Consider the following 12,870-nt stretch of genomic DNA (forward strand, 5'->3'; position numbering starts at 1 on the left):
TTCATTGCCTTAATTTCATTGGGGAGGGGTAAAGCATTGTCTTTCTCTCCTCCCTAGAATAAATCCCTTTCATAGTTTTTTTTCACACCTTTTACATTCTCTACATCCAAAGGCCATTTTACTTTGTTACTGTGGATTCCAATGGAAGCTTGTATCTAAAGAATGCATTTATAAGAGAACTTTATAGAGATGATCAAAAATATTTTAAGACATAGTCAGTATATATTTTACTCTATTCCAGTGGAGCAGGAATCTTGACTCTTGTTCACCATTGAATATTCAGCCTCTTGCACAGTGCTTGCTTATAACAGAGATTCAGTAGTGCTATTGAAGGAATATGCAATTTAAAACTTACCCATTTTTTAATTTGAGAAAACTGAAGTTTCTTCATATATACAATTTTCTTCCATAAAGATATGAAGACACTCCACGCACCTGCTTGGAATCATTGGTTAGGAAAATATTTCTCAAACATTGTTCAAATAAAGATTACTTGACCTTTGGCCAAAAACTCAGGCTCCCAGCCTCTGCCCCTGAAAGTCTGGTTCAGTAAGTCTCAGGTGGCTTCAGGTATACAACAGGCATCATATCTAGAATCCTTTCCAAGTCCACGTGTTTGAGATCTTTGTTTCATTTTATTGTCAAAAGGACATTTGCTTGAATTCCTACTAGGCTGTCCATCTTTCTACAAAGTCTCTATTAATAAACTAATTATATAGAGAGTATTAGACTGAAAAGAGACTGGGTTCCACCACATAACTGGTCTTATCACTTCCTCTCTTTGGATACAAGTTTTCTCAACCTTAGAGTGACAAGGCTGAATGACAAGATCCCCTAGCCCTCTTCCAGCTCTATTATCAGGTAATTCTTGTTGTTGAAGCCTGATAGATACCTGGCCAGGTAAAAAGTTCTCCATGAGACATTTTCAACAAAAAAGTGTAAGTACTTTGTCTTTGTTGCTTCATTTATAAGAAATTAACTATGGACTAATTACAAACTGAAGAGATATTTTTAAACTTTTAGGTTATTTAAGCACCATTCTTCATAAACAAACTTCTATACTAGTTTATTTGGGATTCCCTAAAAACATGTTTTGGGAACTGATTGATAACTTTTTATTTGAGGTTAAAAATGATTTCTTAACTCTTGATAATTGTATAGAGCCCTCCACAGATAAGAAAAAAGTCCATTGCATTTGAGTAAATTTGCAGAAGTTAGAAAAGCCTCCCTACCCAAGTGTCCCTATTACTAAATTGTAAGCAAAATCAGAATTAATCTTTTTGGTAACTATGCCAAATATTGAATAGATTTCACAAAAAGGGGAGAGAAGGAGACTCTGGTGAATACACTCACAGAGATTTGTTCATCAAATTAGCCATATATGTCAGACCGGTATAAGCCAAATTATATATTTTTTTCCAGGAGTATAAATCAGATTAGATTAACTTTTTCTAGAATCAGAGGAAGAGAATAGATTGGGAAAGTTTTAAAGCTGGGAAGAAACCCAAGAAGGTCAAGACTTGATGAGAAGAAGGTTCCGAATACCTAAAGGTTGTTGCCAGTAAAACTGGAAAGATGTTCGTGTCTGGTTGGTAAAGAAGCAACAGCAACATTCACTTATTTCAGAATTCTATCTTGGGCTGTTCCAGAAGTCAGATGGAAGAGTTCTGTGAAATAATGTGATAGGAGAAAGAAGGAAGAATTGTATAATTGCAGTTTCTTTATACCAGACGAGCTTTCTGGTGGCATAGTGTTGAAGGTGACATCACAGAGGTGGGATTGATTTTCCTGTATCCTCATATAATTGCCTGACACCCTACTTCTTCCTGTAAGGTGGATTCCACGTAAAGAATAATTATTATTGGTTTAATCCACATTAGCACCGATGTCTCATAGTGGATATTAATCAACTCAATTATCTCTTCAAGTCCAGGTATAAAGAGCAATGAACAGGCTGCAAAATGTTTCTGGAGATAAGCTTGTGATTTTGACACTTCAGGAATGGACAGAAAACGTGGGAAATACGTAGTGAATATTGAAGACTCTGGAAACCAGCCAGTGAGTATTGATGGCACCACTGTGGTGTGTCCTGATAGTTCACAGTCTTGTTGCCAACAATAATACAACTCTAATTTTTTTTATTACAACCTAGTTCTTCCCCAAAAGGAATTCTTAATCAAAATCCTACATGAAAAACAGTTTTTAGCTATTCTATTACTACTTGTTAATTAGGAAACCTGTATTTTTTCTGTATATCAATATATGAATTATTAAGAAATTTATTTTAATTCTCACTAATCTAAGGTATTAGCAACTTGGGGGGTAACAATTTATTAAACTATTCAAATAATTCTCTATAGTTATTGTAACTCAAATATAAGATGATGAATCTGTGGTTGATTGCATTAACAAATTATGTTTTTAAAATGTGATATATAGATTATTTTTGTATTAATTGCCTGGACTTTTAGTGTAATATGTAGATTTGTCAGAGCTCAAAAATTTCATATATTAGAACATGATCCTTTGAAAGTTAGAACATGATTCTTTAAGTGAAGTCTTGGTGCAGGAAGCAAATCATCTAGCAAGTCCTTTAGTTAAAGACTTGCCTCTAGTTAACTACTTGTGAATTAATTTTTTAGTAGAGAATTATATTCGAGGGAAATAGTAGAATTCAATTATATACAATATTATTTGACTATTGCTTATGTTTTTAGAGAAATAACTTAGGACTGTATGTTTTGGGATTGCCTTTTATAAAACTTTGCCTCTGACTAGACTCCAGTGTTCTTGCCTGGAGAATCCCAGGGATGGGGGAGCCTGGTGGGCTGCCATCTATGGGGTTGCACAGAGTCGGACACGACTGAAGCGACTTAGCAGCAGCAGCAGCAGAGAGCCCTTGATACTGGAGACATATGGCAATGTGTTGAATGAAATCAATATAAGTTTGAATGGACAGTTTTATTCTTTGAGGAAAAATATCTTTGTCCACCTGCACTAACAAGGAAGTTACAAGGCAGGGAAATTGTTCTCTTGATTCTAGATCAGCACTCTTCCCCTAAAGATGTTCTTCATGGCTCTTTGAGCCTTGCAACTATGTTATTAGGTCTTCACGGTGTCAAGATACTCAGATAAAAAGTTCCCTTTCCTAAGGAATTAATCATCTTGAAGATTTCTCTAGACAGTGATGAAATTTTTGAATAAAAAGAACGCATTTTCACCACCGAGTATCTCACATTACATCTGGATATTTGTACATAATGGTAGAGAAATTTTTTTCAATTGAGGTCCATTTTCACCAATGGATCAAAGGAGCAACTGATATCTACATAAAAAAAGAGAAATTTTGGAGTTTGTTTTTCCCTCTTAGGGAACATGAAATGGTGACCTCTTTTAAGTTGTGAGCATAGAATTTAAAATTTTTTTCCATGAACATAGCTAATGCATTTTAGGTATGTGTACCGGAGATTATTGACTTCTACCAGGAGCTAATTTATAGCTTCCCAACTGCTCAAAATTTTAACTTTACTCTGCTGTCAGTGCACTTACCCCTCAATTTCCTTCTCTTAAATATTTTCGATTCTGATAAACTGGTCTGGCCAATGAATTTTTATTTAATTATAATAGTTCCAAAAATATTCAAATTCATCAGTCACAAACTGAATATCTGCAGAATAGTGATAGTAATAATATAGAGAAACACAAACTTTTACAAAATATAAATCTTGTGATTTTCTCAAAATTGCATATTTAAAAGCAGATAGGAATTTGTTAAGGTGCTTGTGTATATCATATCTTCTCTTACTCTGTGTCACTGCATTGCTATTCTCTTTATTTCTTTGGCACGATGTTGTACCTTTAGAAAAACAGAACTTGACTAATTTTTTTTATGTTCAAGTGTATTCCTTCTTGACTCTAGCTAATCATAATAATACCCCATTTTATTCTTATAGCTGCTCAATGGCCAGTGTCTGCACACATACATATCTTGATTATTTTAATGGAAATTAGAGATTGATTGAACTAGCAACATCAGTAACATTTTAAATAACAATTTAGGATTGGTTAGGTAATCAATATAATTAGAGAGCACATTTAAATAATACTCTTGTTATCCTGTGAGAAAAAATTAAATAATTCTATAATATTTTCTAGCTATTACAAATTTATACAAACAATTTATACTCCCATAAGAATGTAACACAGATTGCTCTCCTTCTTTTTCTTAAAACCGTATCTGGAGTTATTTTTCTCTTAAACTCACTTCAAGAAAAACCTAACCACCAAAACCTTTCTTATTTGAACCCATCCTTTTAATTCATTTATTTAAAATAATTCAGCATGTATTTAAAAGACTTAAAGAATGATATAATAAGCATGCATGTACCAAACACCAAATTTAAGAAATAAGCCATTACAGATACAGTTGAAGTCTTTTGTTTTTATAGTCTTTGAATGTATTTGACACATAGCATTGTAAGTTTAAGCTGAGCAGTGTGCTGCTTTGATACTATGCTGTATATGATCAACTATAGTTATCACTAAAGTAATATTTATCACATTACGTAATTATAGTACAAGCATATTGTTCGTACGCATTATTGTGTGTTTTAGATCACTGCTTGTTGAAGGCTTGTGAAATCTTCTGTTTATGTCTTCCCAACACCCTTCCCTTCCTCCTTTGTACTACCTGCCCCATGAAGACTCAGGTGAATATGCTTGTACCAAGCATTTTCCAGCTTCTAATCCTTATCATATTTATCTGCATATATGTTTCTCAAATTCAAGTCTATTGTGCTTTATCAAAGAAGCATAAGATCTGGTAAGAGTAAAACAATCATATAGAAACTAAAAAATGCATATTGAGAGATTCCTAAATGATTTGTCTTTCATGGACTGCCTAGTTCTGTTCAAAAAAGAGGATGGCATTAGTAATGTTAAGGCTACAGGACCCATTCTGGTATGAGGAATTTTAGTTAGTAGGTTGTGGATAGATGGGTACTGGTCTTACTAGACTTAGAAATCTTGGGTGCTAGAAACTGAATAATGTAGCTGTGATATTGTTACATTATTATTAAAATGAAAATTTCATTTTAGAAAATAGTTATAGCTTTACAGAAAACTGCAAGCATAGCACAGTTTTAAAGCAAATGAATAGAGCAGTTTTCTAAACACAGAAAACCGCAGAGAGAATTCCCACATACCTAGGACCCAATTTCCTCTGTTTTTTCTTCCAGCTTTATTCAGATACAATTGACATACAGCACCACAGAAGTTTAAGTTGTATGGCATAATGATTTGACCTACATGCGTGATTAAATGATTATTATAATTTGTTTAGTGATTATCCATCATCTCATATAGACAATTATATTTTTTTGTGATGAGATCTCTTAGGATTTGCTTTTTAACTTTCATATATAACATAGAGCAGAGTTAACTATATTAATCATATTGTATGTCGCATCCCTAGTACTTATTTATCTTACAACTAGAAGTTTGTTCCTTTTTACTGCCTTCATCCAATTCTCCCTTCTCTCCATGGACCCCACCTCTGATAACCATAAATCTGACCTCTTTTTATTATGAGTTTTTCTGTTTGTTTTTGAAGTGTAATTGACCTACATTACTATATTATTTCCTGTTATACAACATAGTGATTTGGTATTTCTATACATTTCAAAGTGACCACCCCTTACGATGTTACTCTATATACTGTGTATTTAATGACTCTATTCCCTATACTGCACTTTTCATACCTGTGACTCATTTATTTTGCACCTGGAAGTTTGTACCTCGTCATCCCCCTCCCCTGTTGCCTTCAACAGTGTCTCCTATTATTAATATCTTACATTAATATGATACATTGGTTACAATTAGTGAACCAATGTTGATACACTGTTATTTTTTAAAGTCCATATTTTATTCAGACTTTTTAGTTTTTTTTTACTGCCCCCTTTCTGTTCTTCTGCATTATTTATTTGTTCAATCATTTATATCAGTATGGACTCTCAGATGTTTATTTTCTACTTTGGGTTATAATCCAGTACTACTATATGTTTTTTTGCTCCAAATAGCTTTGGCCATTGAGAGCTCTTTCTGTTGATTCCTGTGTTACTTTGACATACTGACATACACCTGTCATCACCATCATTATTTTTTGGTGAAGCATGGGAGGATTTCCTTAATCTCTGGTATTAAAAGATGCTCCAGGCTCATCTTGTAAATTTCCACCCCAGCCCTATCATTAGCCATTTCTCCAGAGATTCCTCATTTCTTTTACTAGGTAAGAGTATGGGATCGAAACCAAGATCTGGGCGCTTGTTCCTGCAAGTGTGTTGTTGCTTCTAGGTCCCCTCAGCTGACAAAGGAAGGAAATGTATGCGTATATAGTAACCTGTGTATACAGACATATCTATAAATACTTCTCTATGTAATCATCTATATTTGTATTTTATGAACATGAGTTTATACTGATAGCTCCAACTTTTTTTATTTTTGTATACTTATCTTGTATTTACTGACCTCATTAATTCACTTATTCTAACACTCTGCCTGTAGATTCTTTTGGATTTTCTATAAACACAATCATATCATTATTATTTTTTCAAATTTATAACTTTATTTTTGTTTTGCCAACAATTCACTGGCTAAGACCGCCAATGTTACATTGAATGGAAGTGGTGAAAGTGAATATCTTGTGTTATTCCCAAACTCAGGGGGAGAGCTTGAAATATTTCACAATTAATTATGATGTTAACTTGGGTTTTATGGAGCTACCCTTTGTTAATTATGGAAAAGTCTCTTTATTACTAGTTTGCTCAGATATTTTGTAATTAATGTCAATGATTGTATAAAATAATTGAATGAAATCTTGTTTTGAGAGGTATAATATATTTATTTATTCCTCAGTCAGCTTTCAAATGATCTTCTTTGACCACATATGTCATAATATGTCACAACCTAACTTACGTTTGTCAGAATTGTATTACTTTGGACATAAGATATAGTAGCATGTTATTTCTCCCCATTCTTTTCTGTATACAGCCATTACCGAACCTTACAAACTACGAAGCTCACAGTTCAGCATGTGGGCTTACAACATCAATTGATGTAACTGGTGATGCTGGTCCCAGTTTAACTGATGTCTGCACCAACACAGCAACCCTTGGATATTCAGAATTTCCAAACAGAGTATCTCCATATTGTCAGGTAATGTTTGGGGTGACACTGTTTCTCTGGGTTATGATATAATCCACATAGAAGTGCTCTTGATTAAATATTAGAGAAAAAAATTCAGTCAATTAACATTGTTCTTTTGCAAATCTACAACGTCCTCTGAATGTGTCTTCACTGAGAAGAAATGAAATAGAGGTAGATTTATGGGGCTCTTAATTTAAAGAGCTAATGATCTTAATGGAAAGAAAAAACATATATAGAATTAAGGGAAAATATATGGGGCTTCCATGGTGACTCTGACAGTAAAGAATCTGCCTGCAGTGCAGGAGACTCGGTTTGATCCCTGGGTGGGGGAGACCCCCTGGAGCAGGCAATGACTACCCACTCCAGTATTCTTGCCTGGAGAATCTCATGGACAGAGGAGCCTGGTAGGCTGTACAGTCCACGGGGTCACAAAGAGTTGGACACTAACTGAGTGACTAACACGTTCATTTCAACTTAAGGGAAAACATATGTGTCAAAAAAAAAAAAAAGCGAAGTTTCGGGTTCCTTTGTTTGGAGGACTGACTGGGTGATGACAGCAGGGCACTGACAGTGAATGATGTCGCAACCCTTGCTCGGCAGAAAGTGAAGGCATGTGCTGAGGCCCTGGGGGCCTAGTCTGTGGGTGATCTGCCTTACTCTCCTTCCCGTCCTGCTTCTGGGCCTAACTGTGGTCCTTCTGTCAGCCTCCTGACTCTGACCTCATGTATTACCAACTTTGACTTAGAAACTATTTAGTACCACCTTGGTTTGGTGCCCGGAGGTGGATTTCCTGTATTCTTCACACTGTTTCTCATGATTCTATTTTCTTCACCTAAAATCTGATGGCCCAAGTCTTCCTTGATTCTACCCCTGACTCCAGGTGAAAACTTGATTTTTGACTGATTGATAACGCCGCCTGGCAGTTTGGCTCAATTCTTCTGACTCTGGATTATACCACTCCTCTAATTAACCCCGCTTTAGAAACAGTTTAGAAAGACTTTGATAAAATAAGAGGGTAAACTCTTGATGACAAGAGACATTGTGGAAGAAAGTTTCTGATAGGAATTATTTAGAGAATGGGCTTCCCTGATGGCTCAAGGGTAAAGAATCAGCCTGCAATGCAGGCAACACAGGAGATAGGGGTTCAATCCCTGGGCTAGAAGATTCCCTGGAGGAAATGGCAACATACTCCAGTATTCTTGCCTGGAAGTCCCATGGACAGAGGAGCCTGGCAGGCTACAGTCCATGGGGCTGCAAAGAGGTGGCTATGACTGAACGACTAAACACTCATTTAGAGAATATATCTCTGATGACCTCAAACAAAGCAGTCCAATCAGAGAGCTGAAAATTATTTTAGATGCCTTTTCTTAACCACAGGTGGAAAAACACTGTAGTCTAGGCAGTTGAGATTGTTTGTAAGAATTCACCCAGCCAGACAGTAGCAGTAAGAGCACTTGAACATAGGTCTGGGATTGAGTTTCGATTAATCTTGCTCCTCTTTTTAAAAATTCGAGCAAAAAATGAGGATAATTTTGCCTCTGAAATATAAATATTGTCCTTCCTCTCTTTCCCTTTTGATTTCCTTTTAAGGCCTAGATGACATGGGGCAGGAGGTTCTTTTAGTCATTGGACTCTCTTAGTTGGTGCCCCAGATTTCCTTAGCCTTGGTACCCAGTGCCCTTGAGCTGTTTCTGACTGCCTAGTGGGTGTCACTCTCAACACTCAAACTGTGGTTTATTGCTTGACACAGTGTCTCATATTTTGGGACACTGAAGGGCTACCCTACATGCGCCAAAGACGTATGCACTCTGTTTCCTTTAGTGATCGTTTTCAGTCAAAAGGAAACGGATCAGAATGAGTTCATTAGTGAAATCAGAAGTATTTAAGTACTTAAGAGAGTGTTAGGAAAATGTTACTCATACTGTTTTTTATTTACTATTTACAACAACCCTATTAAAGGGAATGAGGCTTTACATGTAAAGGGAAATTTCCAAATACCACCATCTATCCAGTAAAAGATTTATTAATATAATATACAACTAAATCTGTTAGAGACCAATGGCTATGCCCTTAATTATTATAATACACTGCCTTGTGCAAAAATCTTATTTGGAGGATGTTTCTTATTTTAATTTTCTCAATAACATTTGGAGGTAGATATTGTTATCCCCACTTTTGATATAAGGCAAATTGAAAATTAGGCAAGTTAAGAAATTTGCTCAGAATATTAATAGCATGGAATTCAAAATTAAGACCTCCTTATCTCAAGGCTTACATATTGTATTCTATGCAGTATTTTCTCTACAATAACAAAGAGAGAGAGTGATTACAAAGTATTTTACAGACATTAATCCCAATTCTAATGTTATTACATAGATTTTTATGGATGAAAGAATGTCAAAGAGGTAAGCATCTTACCCAATGAAAATAGCTGATGTCAGCACAAGCTGGATTTCAAGAAATGTTTTCAACTCTGAATTTCATGTTGCTATTACTAACCTGTATGAAGTTAGCTAGAATATTTGAAAAGCAATTAATTAATGCCTTTAAAATGGAAGGCTGCAAAGCAGGCCTGTTTCTGACATCTGATTGGCCAAAGATGGGAGAAATTTTTATCAGGTGCTCTTTTGGGTCCTTCAGATTACTGAGCAGTCAGCTACATAACTGTAGATACTTCTCTTGCTAGAGGGAGGAATAAAGTGTTTCTAAGATGACATTCATTATTTCTTTTAGTTTTAAGTATAGATGATGAAAAGGAAGCAGAGAGATCAGTGGATATTCCTTTATTCCTATTACAAAGACCAAGCCTTTCCTAAGTGAAACCTTAAGCTTGAGCCAATATTTATAATATTACAGGCTACAAAGGTATTTTTTTTGTTTATACATTCTTCCACTGAAGTAATCTATATATGAAAAGATTATCAATGGCATAAATTTATCTTGCAACATTTGGTTTCAACTTCAGTAATGTTATTTAAATTCTTTCCAGATGACAAGGAATTTCTTCAGTGATTGGTCTCTGTGGAAAATATTCCTGACTTCTCTCTTAGCTTCTGTGATAACAACAGCAATTGGAGTATTGATAGTGAGTCTGGTATATAATGGGAAAAATAATAATCCCCAAATTGTTATACAAATACCTCAAAACCAGGGGACAGTGTCAACGACAACTGACTCAACCTCATCTACGAGTTCTGACACTACTGTTGGCACTAGTACAGTAGATTCTGCCACAACATCCACTTCCACTACTGTGACAACAACCACTGTGCCCACATCAACAGAAACTACCAGTATGACAGCCACTGACTCAACAGACAGCACAATAGCGACAGCCACCACTTCCTCTGAACCAGTCACAACAGTGACTGCTAGTATTACCACTGAGGCTCCAACCACAACCACCACTGCATCGCCCGAATCTACTGAAACAACAACCATAACAGTTGTAACTACAACAGCTGAACCAACTACCACAACTAGTCCCACCACAACCACTGAGACTACAACCACAACAACCTCCACTGCTGCTCCCACATCAACTGAAGCTACAACAAGCACAGTTGCCACCACTTCAGCGGAACCAACTACCGCAACAACCACCACCACGACTACTGCTGCTACAACCACAACCACCACCACTGCTGCTCCCACATCTACTGAAAGTACCACCACCACAGTTGCCACCACTTCAGCTGAACCAACTACCACAACTGCCACGATTACCACTGAGGCTACAACCACAACCACCACCACTGCTGCTCCCACATCTACTGAAACTACAACCACCACAGTTGCCACCACTTCAGCTGAATCAACTACCACAACAACTGCCACCACTACCACTGAGGCTACAACCACAACCACTACCACTGTTGCTCCCACATCTACTGAAAGTACGACCACCACAGTTGCCACCACTTCATCTGAACCATCTACAACAACTAAAACCACTACCACCGAGGCTACAATCACAACCACCACCACTGTTCCTCCCACATCTACAGAAGGTACAACCACCACAGTTGCCACCACTTCAGCTGAACCAACTACCACAACTGCCACGATTACCACTGAGGCTACAACCACAACCACCACCACTGCTGCTCCCACATCTACAGAAGGTACAACCACAACGGTTGCCACCACTTCATCTGAACCAACTACCACAGCAACTGACACCACTACCACTGAGGCTACAACCACAGCAACCACCACTATTGCTCCCACATCTACTGAAACTACCACCACCACAGTTGCCACCACTTCAGCTGAACCAACTACCACAACAACTGCCACCACTACCACTGAGGCTACAACCACAACCACCACTACTACTGCTCCCACATCTACTGAAACTACCACCACCACAGTTGCCACCACTTCAGCTGAACCAACTACCACAACTGCCACCACTACCACTGAGGCTACAACCACAGCAACCACCACTATTGCTCCCACATCTACTGAAACTACCACCACCACAGTTGCCACCACTTCAGCTGAACCAACTACCACAACAACTGCCACCACTACCACTGAGGCTACAACCACAATCACCACCACTGCCACTCCCACGTCTACTGAAAGTACCACCACCACAGTTGCGACAACTTCAGCTGAACCAACTACCACAACAACTGCCACCACTACCACTGAGGATACAACCACAATCACCATCACTGTTGCTCCCACATCTACTGAAAGTACCACCACCACAGTTGCCACCACTTCAGCTGAACCAACTACCACAACTGCCACCACTACCACTGAGGCTACAACCACAGCAACCACCACTGCTGCTCCCACATCTACTGAAAGTACCACCACCACAGTTGCCACCCCTTCAGATGAACCAACTACCACAGCAACTGACACCCCTACCACTGAGGCTACAACCACAGCAACCACCACTGCCACTCCCACTTCTCCTGAAAGTACCACCACCACAGTTGCCACCACTTCAACTGAACCAACTACCACAACAACTGCCACCACTACCACTGAGGCTACAACCACAATCACCACCACTGCCGCTCCCACGTCTACTGAACGTACCACCACCACAGTTGCAACAACTTCAGCTGAACCAACTACCACAACAACTGCCACCACTACCACTGAGGCTACAACCACAACCACTACCACTGCTGCTCCCACATCTACTGAAAGTACCACCACCACAGTTGCCACCACTTCAGATGAACCAACTACCACAACAACTGCCACCAGTACCACTGAGGCTACAACCACAACCACCACCACTGCTGCTCCCACATCTACTGAAACTACCACCACCACAGTTGCCACCACTTCAGCTGAACCAACTACCACAACTGCCACCACTACCACTGAGGCTACAACCACAGCAACCACCACTATTGCTCCCACATCTACTGAAACTACCACCACCACAGTTGCCACCACTTCAGCTGAACCAACTACCACAACTGCCACCACTACCACTGAGGCTACAACCACAGCAACCACCACTATTGCTCCCACATCTACTGAAACTACCACCACCACAGTTGCCACCACTTCAGCTGAACCAACTACCACAACAACTGCCACCACTACCACTGAGGCTACAACCACAATCACCACCACTGCCGCTCCCACGTCTACTGAAAGTACCACCACCACAGTTGCAACAACTTCAGCTGA

The 12,870-nt window shown here is 38.2% G+C and overlaps 1 protein-coding gene across 1 annotated transcript; it reads left to right on the plus strand.

The window, feature by feature from the left end:
- Positions 1 to 2,001: 2,001 nt before the first annotated feature.
- Positions 2,002 to 10,532, plus strand: LOC133237412 (dynactin-associated protein-like). Its single transcript, XM_061399440.1, has 4 exons — positions 2,002 to 2,058; positions 7,048 to 7,212; positions 10,193 to 10,456; positions 10,521 to 10,532. Exons 1-4 carry the CDS (start codon positions 2,002 to 2,004, stop codon positions 10,530 to 10,532), a joined length of 498 nt encoding a protein of 165 aa, XP_061255424.1.
- Positions 10,533 to 12,870: the final 2,338 nt, after the last annotated feature.

Source organism: Bos javanicus, chromosome 24 (assembly GCF_032452875.1).
Source record: "Bos javanicus breed banteng chromosome 24, ARS-OSU_banteng_1.0, whole genome shotgun sequence".
Lineage (NCBI taxonomy): Eukaryota > Metazoa > Chordata > Mammalia > Artiodactyla > Bovidae > Bos > Bos javanicus.